Source organism: Salmo trutta, chromosome 22, assembly GCF_901001165.1.
Source record: "Salmo trutta chromosome 22, fSalTru1.1, whole genome shotgun sequence".
Classification (NCBI taxonomy): Eukaryota; Metazoa; Chordata; class Actinopteri; order Salmoniformes; family Salmonidae; genus Salmo; species Salmo trutta.
In genome coordinates this window covers 36,658,970-36,677,211 of record NC_042978.1, presented here as the reverse complement: position 1 = coordinate 36,677,211, position 18,242 = coordinate 36,658,970, and the positions used below count along the sequence as shown (strand labels likewise).

The 18,242-nt window shown below is 43.4% G+C and overlaps 1 protein-coding gene across 1 annotated transcript; it reads left to right on the top strand.

Moving 5' to 3' along the window:
- The first annotated feature begins 1,320 nt into the window (after positions 1-1,320).
- Positions 1,321-6,179, top strand: LOC115158664 (transcription factor MafAa). Its single transcript, XM_029707856.1, has one exon. It carries the CDS (start codon positions 2,862-2,864, stop codon positions 3,789-3,791), a length of 930 nt encoding a protein of 309 aa, XP_029563716.1. The 5' UTR covers positions 1,321-2,861; the 3' UTR covers positions 3,792-6,179.
- Positions 6,180-18,242: the final 12,063 nt, after the last annotated feature.

Genomic DNA, 18,242 nt, shown 5'->3' with positions numbered 1-18,242 from the left:
TTGGATTAACACTACAAACAGCCTACCCGACTGCTCAGAGGCATCAGCATGGTCCTAAAGCACACCGTTGCCTGGTTTTGTATCACACTCCGTCTGATACAACTTGGGGGACAAAAATTCAATTTCAGAATTTGGGGGGTGGACATGCCCCCAGTGAAAGTTGCATCCCTGATTTAAATTGACAATGAACTAGACTGCCATGATTATAGCATTCATTGTCTCTTGCTTAACAGCCTAACCTAATCTCAAGAGAAAAGACAAGTGAGCAGAATCTGTGTTTATGCAGTATAAAGTCCTGCCCTCCGTCAAGACACATCACGGGTATCGACGTTCTGCTCAACCTTCCGTTTTGATTTTCTTTAACCGCGTGCCTCACCAGATGACGAGAGAGGCCTGTCTCCACGATGAGGGCGCAGACTGCGCGATATTACATTATTTGTTGATCTGCGGAGGTCGGTCGGGATGCAATTTGTGGTTAATTATGAATAAAAACCCTGCGCGAGGGCCATCGCGTGGAATAGCCTAATCATAATTAACCCCCTCGCACCCTTTTCGCGGTCCCCTCCGCCCGAAGGAAATGTGGTTTGATTTTATGGATAGGAGCGTGTGGCACTGAATCCATTGCAGAGGGTAGGCTAGTGATTTGGGGGGCCCGGCCTGGGGATGTCAGGGTCTTCCTTACCCCTCAGACCACAACTTCATAGAAAGGATGTCAGTGTTTTTGTTTTAACCGAATAATGATGTTCGTAATTGACATAAAATAAGAAGAGCATAATCAGAGCTTTCCACTTTTACCATCTCACTTTAGCTCAGTATTTGTGCATACTTGTTTTTTTTATTCGATTTGAATTTGGTATTTCATTCAGTTTTGAAGTGAAACCTGAGAGAACTATTTTGTTTGATTTTGTGAGAGTGAGAGTGTGCACTATATTTGATCATTCAGTTATAGACTGAAGTTGATCTATTAGCCCAACTCGTTTCTGTTCTTTTTTCGTTGCTTGCTGAAAGTATTAGTCTAGTTTGGTTTGTAAATAGTGATTTTATTAGCCTACTCGGATACTTTATTATTCAGAGTTTTGTCACAAAGTAACATGTTTTACATGGAGATAAATGTTTCCTAACTTAGTTTTTGATTGAATAGTGCATGCACTTAATAGAATAGATGTCTTGGATGACTAGCACATTAAGATATAGTCCTACACTCCAGGAGTCTTTTAAATTAGACGTTCCACCTACAGTCCAAGCTACAACAGCTATGAGGCACTATTCGTCTGAGACATGTCGTGCATAGGCACATTTCATAATAATGTATAGGTATTTAATGTAGTAAGGGTTCACACAGTTCCAAGTAAGCATGTATTTCTCAGAGAAAGCAGCACAGCTATCACCTTTCCATCCAGTGCGCCTTGCGCGTACCTTCCCTGTGCCTGCCTCTCCTCTCTGTGCAGTAGCACAAGCTCCGTCACTAGAGGGGGAGATGCACCTGTTCCGCAAGCCTGCGTTGTCAGTTCAGCTGCCGGCTGGTCAGCTCGAGAGGTTGCTATAGGAAAATGCAAATTCTCCGCTTTCATCTTCTCCCATTGGTCCGTCACACCTCGAGGTGGGCGGGTCGGACGCGTGGTGTCTTTAAAAGTGCACATTGCCTTTCCCAGCGTCTCAGTGAAACTGCTTGCTTGCGCTGCACCGCAGAACTCAAAGTAACGACTATCTGCCCGGTAGAGAAAACAAACTGTGACAGGAATTTATCGCCTCACGCACACACACCACACACACTCATCTCTCTCTCACACACAGTACACAAGGCTCCCAGAGTGAAGGGAAGGACGGCGACGACCGACGCAAGGTTCCCAGAGTGAAGGGAAGGACGGCGACGACCGACGCAAGGTTCCCAGAGTGAAGGACAGTGTACCGTAGGGACGGGCGCATTCGTAAGTAAAGCGCAACCTGCTAAATCTGGACTGACCATTCAGAAACTGGACCACTCTCCAGTGTCTTAACACCACTTAAGGAAATATCTACTTTTAATATCTACACCTATTTTTTTGATTGTAAGAACTCTGAGAACTTATTTTTCTCCGAACCATTCCATTGTGGATTCCAGCAGATGCAGAAAGTGACTTTGGCACATGTTTACGCATCTTTTACACGTGCGTGTCTCTTGTTCTGGGCTGTCGTGGGCCCGTGTCATGTGTGGAAAGTTTTATTCTGGTCCTGTGTAACACATGCTGCAGTAAGTTCAACCGCGAGCCTGCTGCTTTCTCACCCTCTTATGACTGTAGCAAACACTGTCCTCGCGCCAGTGGAGGCGAAGAAGGATACCGTAAAATACTTGCCCACAATAACACCAGAAAAGGAGCAGCCAGAACAGTAGAGAAGATACAGTCCATCCCCTGTGCTGCTTGCTTTATCATCTGCTCACTCAAGGACATTAAATCAGAGGGCGCGAGCAGGTCCAGAGGTGAAGCGAGGACAAGACAGGTTTGTGCCGACAAATTTCACCGGGGGCTCCAGTTTCAACCGGCCCTGGCCCGTGGTATTAAAGCGTGCATTTGACCTGGGATAAGTTGTCAACAAGAGAAGCGGCGAACTGGCAGGTGTACAAGTTCATTTACACGCTTACATATGCGCCGCTATAAATAGCAGTTGTTTTAAGGACTAGCAGCTTAATACGAAGTAGTCTACTCCCCTCTTCTATCCAATCTCACAACCCCACGCACAGGGACCGGGCGTGTGCGCGTGCCTATATATACGCCACACAGACCTCTTCGATTCGAATAAGCAATCTGCATCCGCGAGGGCTGCCCGTTGTTCTGCCCGGTGTCGGTTTGGCTGTGAGGGCGGGAGTCGTCGCATGGACTGACATGGCCACCGACCTCGCCATGAGCGCAGAGTTGCCCAATAGCCCCCTGGCCATCGAGTATGTCAACGACTTCGACCTTATGAAGTTCGAAGTAAAGAAGGAGCCTCCAGAGGCTGACCGTTACTGCCACCGCCTCCCCCCGGGATCCCTCTCCTCCACCCCCCTCAGCACACCCTGCTCCTCCGTGCCTTCCTCGCCCAGCTTCTGCGCCCCCAGCCCCGGCGGCCAGTCGGGCCAAAACCTGGCCAACGGCGTCAACAGTAGCAACAACAGCGGAAGCAGCAACCCCCAGAGCTCGGGCGGAAAGCCCCACCTGGAGGACCTGTACTGGATCCCCAACTACCAGCACCACATTAACCCCGAAGCGCTCAATCTGACCCCCGAGGACGCCGTGGAGGCACTCATCGGCAACGCCCACCACCACCATCACCACCACCAGGGCTACGAGGGCTTCCGCAACCAGCAGTATGTAGGGGAGGACCTGTCCACGGCCTCGGCCGGCCACCATCACCAGACCCACCATCACCACCACCACCATGGACACCGCCTCGAGGACCGCTTCTCGGACGACCAGCTGGTCAGCATGACGGTGCGCGAGCTCAATCGGCAACTAAGGGGGTTCAGCAAAGAAGAGGTGATCCGCCTGAAGCAGAAGAGGCGCACGCTTAAGAACCGGGGCTACGCACAGTCCTGCCGCTACAAGCGGGTGCAGCAGAGGCACATGCTAGAGAGCGAGAAGTGCACGCTCCTGAGCCAGGTGGAACAGCTGAAGCAGGACGTCGTGCGCCTGGCCAAAGAGCGAGATCTCTACAAGGAGAAGTATGAGAAGCTCGCGAGCCGAAGCTACAACGGTGGCGGGCCCAGTAACAATAACAGAGACCCCTCTCACGGAAACCACGGGAAACCGGCCTCCACGGAATTCTTCATGTAAGAGACTGAATCATGGCATAAGACTTTTGCCCCCTTCAAACTTATTTAAATATTTTTAATGACTATTATTTGTATTTTTCTCAGTTTACATTTTTTTGTTTACAGTTATTCCTTGGCGGGGGGTGGGGGGGTGCTATCAGTGTACATTTTAAATGTACAACATAACATAATGCTTTATATTTATTTAAAGACATAAGCAAGGTCGATGCGCACATACAGTAAGTAATCTATGTGCGCAGATATAATTGTTGGCTTGTTGGAAGTCTTAAAGATTGTTTTGGATTAACTTCAATATACCAACACCTCTTGATATGGACATTGGATCACAAACTCTGTCAAATCAATAGACTGATTATTATTTTATGATGCAATAGATCTCAGAGAAACCCTGATTAACATTTGAAGTCTTAATGAAAAATATGAATCAAACTTGTCAACGTATACCAGACAGAAAAACTAAACTGAAAACTGTTTTGATTCCTTATATGGTGTCTTAAAAGAGAGCCTCCAGCGTCTTAAAGCTGGGGGGAATCAAGGAAGAGAACCCGGTATTTATCATTGGGACTGAATTGAAATGAAAGGGGGCGAACCACAGAAAAAGCAATAGCCTCCACCATTGCCTCTCCTGCAGGCTCTGTCGACGGATCCGACTGTGATGATGGAGGGGCACATGATATAGCCTTTCTTCCCCGTTAACGGAAAAGGCAACCTTTTGAATATTGCAAGTCTAGTTCCCATCCCTTTTAGCAACCCTGCATGCAGGACATGTATGGTACCCCAAACCTCCAATCATCTCACCCCTATATGTTATGGAAAGCATGGCCCATGGTTCTTTCCTCTTCTCTTGCTACTCCACTCTCATCGCTCTCTACAGCAAGGCCTGGGTATGCAAAAACACAACTTTATCCCCCTATAACCCTGAGAGATGTAATAAAGAATGCAGAATAACCTGCGACCAGAACTAGTAATCTGCTATTACAAAATGGATGCGTTTTACCCGCTATTTTCAATCGATTTTTCTATTGTTTTAAATGAAAAGAAAAACAAAACAAAAAGAGATGATTAACTGAGCCAGATTTGAGACTATTTATTCCCACGTGTATATGTGTATAGAACAGTTATTGTGTTAACTTTTAAAGCTTTTGTTGCTTGATGATGATTCAGAACGTCTTAATGCAATGTTTTAGGACTATCTTACAGCATGCAAATAGTCTACGATAACTTCCTACTTCTACTAGACATGTATGATGTAAACAAGAAGTCTAACTGTACTAAGATGAGAAACATTTGGGATTTTTTTTATATTGATAGGACCTTTGTTGCATATTACTGTTATGATAAGGTGAATAGAAAAATTCGATGAGGTGATTTACTTAATGTAGCTACAAATATAAGGACTGCATTCGCTGCTAAAACTCTATGCACCAACCTAACTAAACTCTTAATAAATGGATTTTCTACTTTTAAAAAACTGTACAATTTGAGGTATAATAACAATAAAGGTGATCTAATGGCTTGTGAATAATAATTGAGTAATTCCGCAGTCCGGTGTCTTATAGCTCAATATAGCCTATTCTGTTTTATCTGATGTGTAGAAAGATGCCTGGCGGATGCTTGGATTGTCAATGATCATCTTTTTCTCTGAGGGTATGATTAACTCAAAAATCATTATTCTGTCAACAACAAATCCCTGGTTCATGTGTTACCTGCTGCCTAGATATGATGTGCAATATTGTGCAGAAGTACTGAACCACCTTGCCAATGCCAGTTAGTGCAAGGCTGATGGCGACATATGCAGGAATACAGCTAGGTTGACAAGACAAGGAGAATTATGAGAGGTGTTTGCAAATCGGATCAAAATGGAGTGGGGGAGAGATGTTGTTTTCTACCTCCCAAGATACTGTTCAGATAAAAAGTTATCCTTCATGCAAAATCAATTAGTCTTAACTTTCAATTCAACGAAATAATTTCTTTTGGTGCTTTTTCTGGTTTGACAAATTTAGTAATGTTTTTGTGAAAAAAATCTATATTGATCAATTATCTTTCAATCAATTCATTAATAACACAATCCGTCAATATAGACCAGAGTTATGTTGTTGGCCACCAAGATTGAACCTGTATTTATGGTCTTGAAGTAAGTTAGAATTTTTAGAATTCCAAATTCCAAAGTGACGTAAACACTCGCATCCCGGCAACATGGCGAAGTATCTTCTGCACAGTGCTGTCAATGTATAGCCTACCTGTATAGCCTATATGATTTCTATATATTTATTCGAGAAACATTTAAATGTCCGAACGTGTCAATAACTCAAGGCAATTAAATGTTTCAAGATGGAATGTTATTGAGAATCTTGCTTTCATAATGTTTAATAAAAAGTTATGTCCAAAATCTGTTCGTCTTTCGTTTAAATGTACCTTCAAGCATTGATAATGTACGCCGTAAAAATAATGTTTATTCAGTAGGCCTGCAAACAAAGGCTCTAAACATTTACAGTAGCCTAATAACAAAATAAATAGCAGGGTTTCTTAAATAGGCGTAGCCTATGAATTATTCTCCTCTCCCTTGAAGTTCTCTGCTGTTTGCAACAGTAAGGACACCTGGATTGCCTTTACAGAACGAGTAACTCATGTTCAATTATATTATTCATTGTATTCATTATATTATTCATAATTTGAGAATATCCAGTAAAACGCAGGCGGATGTTGTAATAAACGGGCAATTTAAGAAGCATCCATACGCGTAATATTACCAAATCTATTAATGAATCAGGCGAAACGTGCTGACTAAAATAAATGAACGAAAAGCAAATATTTTAGATATGTTTGTGGATGATTATACTTTTGAGGTTCTGCAACGATTGTCCTAAATAAGGCAACTGAGCGTCAACAAAAATTGAAACAATCTGTTGCAAAAGGTAAGCTATAGCGTACAGAAACGAAACAACAATACTCACGTTTGTCTTATTTAAAATGGTAAAGTATTAGCTATTTATTATTATTATTAGGCTTTTATTATTATTACAATTTCATCATTATCCTGACTTTCTTGTTTACATTGTGATGTATTTTAGGCTACACTTTAACTACTTTCCTAATTTTTTATCTCAAACGAACAGTGTAGCCAATTATCACACATCAACCGCAATCACTTGAATATGATGGGTTTTTTTTTCATTGGAAACATTGGGAACTTTGCGTTGTGATTAATCTTAGGTGATAAGAGAGAAGTGTTTGTTTAGATTTCTGTAATGACGCACATTAGTCTCATTTAACCGCGGTTCGACAGAGGATGGGCACGAGCAGCAGTCCTAGTCCCTCTGCTCCGTTTCCAGTAACATCACTGGACCAATTTGTCTTTCCATACAGCCGCGTAGGCTACTATTGGCTACTCTTCGTGCAGCCCATTCTCCCCTGCCACGAGCTTGTACACTGTGCCGGGACAGCCCGTCACTCAGCGGGCCTCTCAGGGACTTACTTGGTGAGTGTTTGCTGCTGGTGGGCCGGCGAGGCTTTCGACGCAGCGGAGGAGGTTCTGAGCCGACGCCTCTCTCTAACCACAGTCTAGTTGTGTGCTGCATGCTTGTTTGTAATGTGTAAACAGTAAACACGTTTTTTTCTGCCATGGTTCAGTGATGCTCTGGTTTAGCTGTTTTTAGAGCCAAGCCTATTTTGGGTCAGTGTGTGTGTGTGTATTTGTGTGTGCTCGCCCATGCACGGTGTGTGTGTACTTGCCACTCATTTCAAATGCATTTGTTTTTCCTCTCAGGGTGAGCAGTCAGTGAGGGGTGAGGTGGCGATATAACATCCTGCCAGACCATTCCTGCAGGGTCAATTACATCAGGTACAATATTACACCAGGCAGCAGGTCTCTCAGTACGTCTCATGCAGGCGTCTTGCTATTATTGGGTTTGGGACAAGCAAGAAACACATCGCTAACACACAACACTGCTTACCAGACATTAGGTTTAATATCAGTAATCTGTACCAGTTGATTGTGTATGTACAGTATGCTTGTGTGCATATTAATTATATCGGTTGTTATTGCAAGGCTTTCATATGTGTACTTGTCTGTGTGTTACCGTTTGCACAAGTATATCTAGCTGTGTAGCATAGGGCATAACAGTCAAACAACAGATTACATCTAACTATTAGTTTGCTGGTTTCAGTGCTGCATCACAGTAATCTGTGTAGTACTGAAGATGCAGGGAGAGGGACTCAGAGTAAGTGTGTTGTGCACTGAGAGAATGAAGAGCTCAGCACCACCCAGACCAGGCGTTGCCACCACTGCTATGCTGTACAAAAACAGGTTATAATTCAACCATGCTGGTATAAGTAGGTGTGACTAGAAGTTATAACAGGCCTCTGTCTGTATTGTCCTGTAATAAAATCCCAAACTGCTAAATAATCCCTGAAACACCTGCATGCCAGCCCCCACACTCGGGATGTGTGTGTGCAGGTGCGTGCGTTTTTACATGCATGCTATGTATGCGTGTTGTTGTTTTCTTCACCCCTCCATGCTGGTTATATTTCTAGAGAAATTATCCTAATTAAATTATAATTTTCTTGGGTTTATAGTCTATATGCTATTGCTGCTTTTGACCTCAGTTAGCAGCTGGCATGCTTTAAAATCAGTAAGTTAAATTTAATTGAATATTGTTTACATATTATTTACAAATTTCACACTTGCTTTTCCATACTTGCATTTTCATCTATCAAGTTATACGTGTTCACCAACTGAAGCTAAACAATTTGTTAAATGGTTTTGCTTTGAGTATGAACGTAATGATTGAATTTGCCAAATCAATTTTCTCAATAGGCCATATTTCAGTCTCTTCCCTCTTTCCTCTCTGCTCTCGCTCCTTCCCCACTCCCCTTCCTCAGGGTTTTGCTGACTCAGTGTATTCGCTGGGTGGCCTGACAGCCATCACTTCCCCCTGCCACTGCTGCTGTTACTGCACCCAACCTAACCGCACACACTCCAATCTCCAACCTACCTTAACGATATAGTATAAACATGCATGCACATGTAACCGATGTGAAATGGCTAGTTAGTTAGTGGTGGTGCGCGCTAACAGCGTTTCAATCGGGTGACATCACTTGCTCTGAGACCTGAAGTAGTTGTTCCCCTCGCTCTGCAGGGCCGTGGCTTTTGTGGCGCGATGGGTAACGATGTTTCGTGGGTGTCAGTTGTCGATGTGTGCAGAGGGTCCCTGGTTCAAGCCCAGGTTGGGGCGAGGAGTGGGACGGAAGCTATACTGTTACACACACATTTTATAGATACACTCTATTTCTGTCGGTGCGTAAATGTGTGTGGCATTGTGTGTGTTTTATTATGGGTGTGTACAGTGTAGAATACGTGTTTGCTTCCTGGTGTAAGGTTACTTACGGCCCAAGGTACACTTGAAAGAGATAAAGGGAGCGATAGACTTGGAGAAATAGAGGTAATGAAAACTAAGGAGAGTGATAGAGAAAGCTAGGGATGAAAGCGGAGGTGCTGTGTCTCTGAGCTACTGCTACTATTACTGCTGCTACTTCTACTGCTTCCGCGATTCCCCATAGTCAGCGTCATAGAGAGAGCTACATTTGGCCGCCAAATAGCAAGGCTTAAGTTGGCACAGTGAAACAAGACTACCGTCTGTGTAGTGTCTAAAATTAGGTTGTATTTAGGCTACCTTTTCATAATGATTTCCATGTAACTTTTCTGTAGGCCTACTGGTTACTTATTTTGGACAGCCTAACACCAGTGATATAACAACTCAGTAAACCATGTAGGCCTAGTAGGCGATAATAACGTTTTGTATTTCATTGTTTGAGAAATTACATTTTTCCCCCCAAGGCATACATTTTTTATTATGGCCTATGCCTGCAGTGCTGTGTATGTGTTTGTTTTGGGTTGGTATTTTTTCTGTTATTCCCAGAGGTATCTTTAGATTTGAACAGTTCGAGCCGTCACCCCACGCAAATAAATCGACAGTTTGATAAATCGCCCATGAAGTGCTGTTAATGCTCACAGGGTATTAATAATTATTACGCTGATCTCGTGATTGAGTCACTGGCCTGGGGGAGTGCACCGTGCACGATTCCCAAACGTGGCGAAGTCATTATCGTGGAACGGTTTCCCACACCGTGGCCTGGGCCTCGCGCCTCACCGCAGTCTCACCCGAGCCCCAGCGGAGAGAAAAAAAGTAATTTACCACTGGAGAAGGAGCGTGCGCCACCGCTGACCCCTGCCACGCCTCCACCAGCTTCGCATTGTCACACACTCTCTGACATGTGCCCTGCTGAGTAGACAAATCACAACATGCTATCACAAGGACAAGGGGAAAAATATGCCCCAGCAGCGTTTTTGCTCTGAAAATAAACAAACCAACAAACACAGAAGACATAATGGAGACGAAGTAATTATTAAATAGGAAAAGGAGGAAGGAGTTGATGCAGCTAGGCCTAGTTCAGGGTTTGGGAGGGAAATACAGACTTTGTAAAACCAATTAGACTGCACATCCCTTTGCATCATGCAATTCTCCTCTACAAAACTCAACTCTGCACTGGTACAGTAGTTTCCCTGCTCTTCAGCGAGCATTTTATCAGTAAAACAGTTGATACATTGGAGTTTATTTACACCAATGTAAATTATTATTCAATCTGAATATGCTAAATCTTCTCGTTTCTTTGGGAGTCTATACAAAGTGTTGTGTCATGATTAGTGAAATGTTGCACACACACTAGGAGGAACAAATAGTTTGAGGGTCAGCAGTAGGATGTCGTGCTGCTGTCCTGTTTCCTTGTGCTCAGGGAGTGGACATCTGACTGCTAGAGGAACAACAACTAGTATTGCTGTGTGATTTTAAACGTTGCTAACTAAGGACTATACCTTGAATAAAATTCACCTAGTGTAGGTCTTTTCATATTCACTATATCCATGATGAGGCTCGTGCCTGGCTATTTCATAATGCCGTACTGTATGAAGATATTGGTCCATTGATTGGTCATTTTTCTGATCATTGTCATCCTTCATATCTGAGCTGTATGACTGATAGTGACTTCGTGCTGAAGGGTTACGTTTTTGCTGACTCACCATCAGATCATGACCTTCTCACTCCTCCCCAGCTTTCACTTCTACCCTCGTGTGTGCATGTGTGATGTGTGTGCATGTGTGAGTGTGAGCCAGCACTTTACAGATTGGTTAACACTATACTCTGCAGTCATGTTCCTCAAATGCCATTTCATATAGTGGATGTCCAAAGAGATAGACGGTATAGCCACCTAGAATCCCCTCACACACACACACACACACACACACACACACACACACACACACACACACACTGTAGACCAAATGAATGTGGATTAATGCAGTAGTGGACTGTCCTTAGTGACAGTGGAGGGTCAATTATTCAACTCATCCTGGCCACCCTCTATCACACACACACCACACACACATTCACCATTCAATTTCAGTCACTTTCACAGTCACTTCACAGTCACTTTCAAAGTCACTTTCTCGTGATGCATGCACACACATAAGGGGTAGAAGAGCTGTGTTTAGAAAGTTGTGTGTATGACCTGGTCTAAAGGTAACCTGTCTGTCTGTTGATGTGTCTGTCTGTCTGAATACTCTAGCTTCTCTCTCTGGCTCTGTGTAGCCAATAGGTCAGAAGAACAGAATAAAGAGTATTGATGAAGGGAGAGGAGCAGTGCTGTGCAGGCGGTCCCCAGCTGAGGTTTGTGACATCACAATTGCTTATCGTCAGTATATGGGCCAACACTCAGTTTCCCTATAGTGAACACAGAGGCCCAATGTTCACTAATCAAATAGCTTGCAACAGTGCATGCACATGCAAGCACACACACATACACGTATACACACCGAGACACACTTGCAAACACACAGCATGCAAACACACATGCTGTGCCTTCAGAAAGTATTCACACCCCTTGACTTTTTCCACATTTTGTGTTAATCCGAATTTAAAATGTATTTAAAGGAGATTTTGTAACTGACCTACACATAATACCCCATCATGTCAAAGTGGAATTATGTTTTTTGAATTTATTACAAATTAATAAAACAATTTAAAAAATTGAAATGTCTTGAATAAATAAGTATTTAACCCCAAAGTTATGGCAAGCCTAAATAAGTTCAGGAGTAAAACTGTGCTTGACCCCTGATTTATTTTAACTATTTGATTTCGAATTTTATAAAACATTGAATTTGGCCTTTACTACTAAAGCCCAGAGAAACGCATTGACCTTTACTACTAAAGCCAAGAGAAACGCATTGACCTTTACTACTATAGCCCAGAGAAACCCATTGACCTTTACTACTAAAGCCCAGAGAAACCCATTGGCCTTTACTACTAAAGCCCAGAGAAACCCATTGACCTTTACTACTAAAGCCCAGAGAAACCCATTGACCTTTACTACTATAGCCCAGAGAAACCCATTGACCTTTACTACTAAAGCCCAGAGAAACGCATTGACTTTTACTACTAAAGCCCAGAGAAACGCATTGACCTTTACTACTATAGCCCAGAGAAACGCATTGACCTTTACTACTAAAGCCCAGAGAAACGCATTGACCTTTACTACTATAGCCCAGAGAAACCCATTGACCTTTACTACTAAAGCCCAGAGAAACCCATTGACCTTTACTACTATAGCCCAGAGAAACCCATTGACCTTTACTACTAAAGCCCAGAGAAACGCATTGACCTTTACTACTAAAGCCCAGAGAAACGCATTGACCTTTACTACTAAAGCCCAGAGAAACGCATTGACCTTTACTACTAAAGCCAAGAGAAACCCATTGACCTTTACTACTAAAGCCAAGAGAAACCCATTGACCTTTACTACTAAAGCCCAGAGAAACCCATTGACCTTTACTACTAAAGCCCAGAGAAACGCATTGACCTTTACTACTAAAGCCCAGAGAAACGCATTGACCTTTACTACTAAAGCCCAGAGAAACGCATTGACCTTTACTACTAAAGCCCAGAGAAACCCATTGACCTTTACTACTAAAGCCCAGAGAAACCCATTGACCTTTACTACTATAGCCCAGAGAAACCCATTGACCTTTACTACTATAGCCCAGAGAAACGCATTGACCTTTACTACTATAGCCCAGAGAAACGCATTGAATAACACGTTAAAAAATAACCCTTTTTTTTGGGTATGCACAAAAACTACCTTCATACTTCCATTCATTTAAAAAAAAAAACAGTTTAGACTAGTCCCGTGACACTCATGGGGGTCGTAGAGCAAAACAGAGAGTTTGTAGGTCAAACCGTCCGGATGCTACTGACATTTCTGTGAGAATAGTGATTTTCGGGATGTCTCATGTTCTGACAAACATCACTCTAGCTCTGCCAATTTCCACTGCAGATGCGGAAGTGCGAGATAGGTGGATATGGTGGATTGAGATGCATCCAATGTAAAAACAGATATCTCTAGCTTAAATAGATGTAATTTTAAGGGGATTTTTAAAAATGATGTTGCTTAGATTGATGCACCGATGCATCAATCAACTCTAGGGGGTTAACAAGTCACATAAGTTGCATGGATCATTCTGTGTGCAATAATAGTCTTCAACATTATTTTTTAATTACTACCTCATCTCTGTACCCCACACATACAATTATCTGTAAGGTCCCTCAGTCGAGCAGTGCATTTCAAATAAAGATTTGACCACAAAGATCAGGGAGGTTTTCCAATGCCTCGCAAAGAAGGGCACCTATTGGTAAAAATAAAACAAAGCAGACATTGAATATCCCTTTGAGCACGGTGACCTTATTATTTCAACTTTTGATGGTGTATCAATACACCCAGTCACTACAAAGATACAAGCGTCCTTCCTAACTCAGATACAGGAGAGGAAGGAAACCGCTCAGGGATTTCACCATGAGGCCAATGGTGACTTTAAAACAGTTATAGAGTTAAATGGCTGTGATAGGAGGAAACTGAGGACGGTTTAACATCCTTGTAGTTATTCTACAATACTAATCTAAATGACAGAGTGGAAAGAAGGAAGCCTGTACAGAATAAAAATATCCCAAAAACATACATCCTGTTTGTAATAACGCACTTAAGTTAAACAGCAAAAAATGTGCCAAAGAAATGTGAATACAAAGCATTTCATGCAAGTCCAACACATCACTGAGTACCACTCTTCAAATTTTCATGCATGGTGGCAGCTGTATCATGTTATGAGTATGCATGTCATCATTAACGGACTATGGAGTTTTTTTTTTTAGGATACAAAGAAACTGAGTAAAGCAGGCAAAACAGGCAAAATAGAAGAGGAGAACCTGGTTGTCTGAAACTGGGTGACAAATTCACCTTTCAGCAGGACAAAAACCTAAAAGAGTGGCCTAGTTTTAACTTAAATCAGCTTGAAAATCTATGGCAAGACTTGAAAATGTCTGTCTAGCAATGATCAACAACCAACTTGACAGAGCTTGAAGAATTAAAAAAGAATAGCGTGCAAATGTTGTACAATCCATGTGTGCAAAGCTCCTAGAGACTTACCCAGAAAGACTCAGTTATAATCACTGCCAAAGGTGATTCTAATATGTATTGAATCAATATATCAATATGTTTTTTTTTTTTTTTTTTTTTTTTTTTTTTTTTACAAACGTTAGAATTTTTCTTCCAATTTGACATTACAGTATTTTGTGTAAATCGTTGGGGAAAAAATGACAATTATATACATTTTAATCCCACTGTGTAGACAATGTGGAAAAGGGTGGTGGGGTGTTGTCACAGTATGCCACCAGGTCACAGTATGCCACACACCAGGTCAAAGTAAGCCACACACGCTCCTCCCCCCTCATCTCATATGCACACATACTGTACTGTGTCTACCATCTCCCCTCCCCTCATTCTAACTCTCTATCACTGGTGACGAGGAGTGTGGGTATCAATGACAGCTACACTATTATGACAGACCTCGAGTCTCCTGCCTCTCTCTTTATAAGTCTTTATAACTCCAAATCCCACAATGCCTTGAGGCATGACTGGGTATTTCCTCATATTTTGACAAACAGAGTTACATGATAAGTGACAGTACATGTCACAGTAGCTATGTTGTATAGGATGCAGACACCCTGTGTCATGTAGCTTGTCACAGGGTGTCTCTGTAAAGTGCTACGCCTGCAGGCAGTAAAGATGGCGAAGTGGTAGAGGCTTTGTGATTGAGGTGTCACTGGACCCAACACACACAGTGACAAACTGACCAAACCAGAGACAGATACACAAAGAAGGTGTCACTGGACCGAACACACACAGTGAAACACTGAGACGAGACTCAAGCCAGAGGCAGATGCACACTGACCTGACTTAAGCGCTGTGTGTGTTGAGGAGGAGAAGGCAGATGAGATCAAACAGGATACAGTAGATATCATGGCTAGCCCTGGAGGTGTGTTTGTGCCAGCTGGACTCCTGTGTTGCTATCCAGAGTGACACGTTTTGTCTGTGTTTGGGTACAGGGTGTTGTTGGCTTTGTCTTGTGGTACTGAAGTGAGAGTGTGTTGGTTGACCGAACAACAGCAGAGTTTAGAGCTACTTTCTCTCAGAGAAGTGATTTGCCGATTTAGAGAGAGAGACATACAGACAAGAGAACTGGGATAAACTCTGGATTTACAGCTTATAAAAAAATGCCCTGTTTAGCACCTAGAACTGGATGATTCTGATTCTCCGGGAACAGAAAAACAGATGATAAGAAACGAACAGAACAAGGAAGTGTGATGGTTAAAGACTGCAGACTCAGCTGTGTTTCTGACATATAGGAGAGACAGAGACAGAGCGCTGAGATTGTCAAGGCAACCCTCGCTTGGTGACAGAGAGGGGTTTGTCATCACCGGCAGAGAGAGGAAGAACAAGAGGGAGGGAAGGAGAGTGAAAGAAAGGAGGCATCATATTGCCTTTTCATTTAGTGTTTTGTTGTGGTGAGTTGTTGGCAGTTTGGGGCCAGCACTTCTCCCTCCATCTCTCTCTCTCTCTGTCCTGCGCTTAATACACATCACTTTGACACAAAGGAAAATATGGTAGTCATCTGCAGATGTTGTTCCGTTTATTGGTGATTTGCCATTTTCAGTCCACTATGGTTTTGAACTTTGGGAAAACCTTATACTCACTATTCATCCAACGCCCACACGTGGGAAGGCATTTACCATACTGTCTTCCCTCCCCAACTGTGTACACACACTGAGTGTACGAAACATTAAGAACACCTTCCTAATATTGAGTTGCACCCCCTTTTGCCCTCAGAACAGCCTCAATTTGTCAGAGCATGGACTCTACAAGGTGTTGAAAGCGTTCCACAGGAATGCTGGACCATGTTGACTCCAATGCTTCCCACAGTTGTGTCAAGTTGGCTGGATGTCCTTTACGTGGTGGACCATTGTTGATACACACGTAAAACTGTTTAGCGTAAAAACCCAGCACAGTTGCAGTTCTTGGCACAAACCGGTGCCCCTGGCACCTACTACCATACCCCGCTCAAAGGTACTTAAATCTTTTGTTTTGCCCATTGACCATCTGAATGGCACACACACAATCCATGTCTCAATTGTCTCAAAGCTTAAAAATCCTCCTTTAATCCTTCTTTAACCAGTTAAAGTGATTTGTACGCTCAGTATATATAATGGTGTGTATAGACAATATGGACAGTATATGAATAGAAAAGGTGTGTTTATAAAGGATGAGCCATGACTAGAATACACTATATACTGTACATAAACTGTGTGAAACAGTCTCTAAAATGCAGGCTATTGGTGACTGTTTAACAGTCTGATGGCCTGGAGATTCTATCAGTCTCTTGGTTCCAGCTTTGATGCACCTGTACTGTCTCCTTCTAGATGGTAGCAGGGTGAACAGGCTGTGGCTCAGGTGGCGGAGGTCCTTGATGATCTTCTTGACCTTGCTGTAACACCGGGTACTGTAGATGTCGTGGAGGGCAGGCAGTGTGCCCCCAATGATGCATTGCGCTGACCGCACCACCCTCTGGAAAGCCCTTTGGTTGCGGACGGTACAATTGCCATACCAGGTGGGGATACAGCCTGACAGGATGCTCTCAATGGTGCTCTCAGTACTTCCTACAGAGTATATCAGTAGGGACCTGTCTTACAGGAACACAGATAGAGAGGAGAAGAGGGTCCCAATCCATCCTTCACACAAAGAAAGAGACAGTGACATTCTCCTTCAGAGAAAAGACTTCCTGTCGTTCCCCCATTTTCTCTCTTTCATTTTCTCTTTTGAGTGAATTTTAGAGATGGAGAGGAGTCCGCCTGGAGTTTGCATCACGAACACAGAGCCATAGCTTCCCATGTGTGCCAACATTGTGGAGAATCAACATGCTGTCCAAGTTTTACATGCAGAACACACTTCCCTCTGCCTTGACAGTTATGGACATGGTCCAGTTGCAGACAAGCAGCCCCAGCCCCTGTTACAGAGAGCTACATGAATAAGTTATCCCCAGCCCAGTACCCCCAGCCTCCCCTCCACCCTGTTCACCTGGCCCTGTTTACCTCTCTGAAATATGCATGGCCTTTATTAACGTTTAAGAGCCGATGCCAATTTAACGTCACTAACACATCTACACACACCTTTTAGACCTCACACACAAGCCCTTCACTTCCTAAAACCTAAAAGCATTACGTTTAATACAAAGGGAAATGTTGTCCCAAAATATGAATGACGGAGTGTTTTGTCCCCAGTCTGGCCCACCAGCCCTGGCTGTTAGTGCTCTTAGTTTGTATCTGAGGAACCCAGCAGGCAGCCCAAACATTACACAGTTTGAAGACTTTGTTGTATCCGAAAGTTTCAATCTCATTGTAAAGTTTAAGTCTAAGACTTTAGCGTGGTGTTGACTTGCAGGCTGGAGGACCTGGTGACATTTGCTACTGAGCACAAGGACCACCAGTGTCTTCTGACAGGGGGAGCTGGGATAGAGTGCTCTTGGCTGATAAGAACTGTCTGAGGGGCTGAAATGTCATGCCCCTTATTAGAGGAGAGACCCACATTGCACCCTGAGCAGAGCGGGGCATTTGGGTAGGACCCAGGATTTGCGTCCGGAGAAAGGGGAATTTGGAGATTCATCAAACCTGTCAGGAGTGTGGCTGGAAATTCCCCTGGACCTGGAACGTCAGGATTGGACACTGGATCACGCCAGGCCTTGATGAGGCAGATTTATCTTCTGTATTCATTCGGAGTGCTGGCTCTCAGAATGTCGGCTATCCCATGGTTATGTAAGGGTTCTGGGAATGACGGACAGTTCCACATTGTAACATTGGGAAAGGGAAGGGAAATGGGACACTTAGTCAGTTGCACAACTGAATGCATTCAACTAATGTGTCTTCCTCATTTAACCCAACCCCTCTGAATCAGAGAAGTGCAGGGGGCTGCCTTAATTGGGAGCAGTTGTTGTTAGGGGTTAACTGCCTTGCTTAAGTGC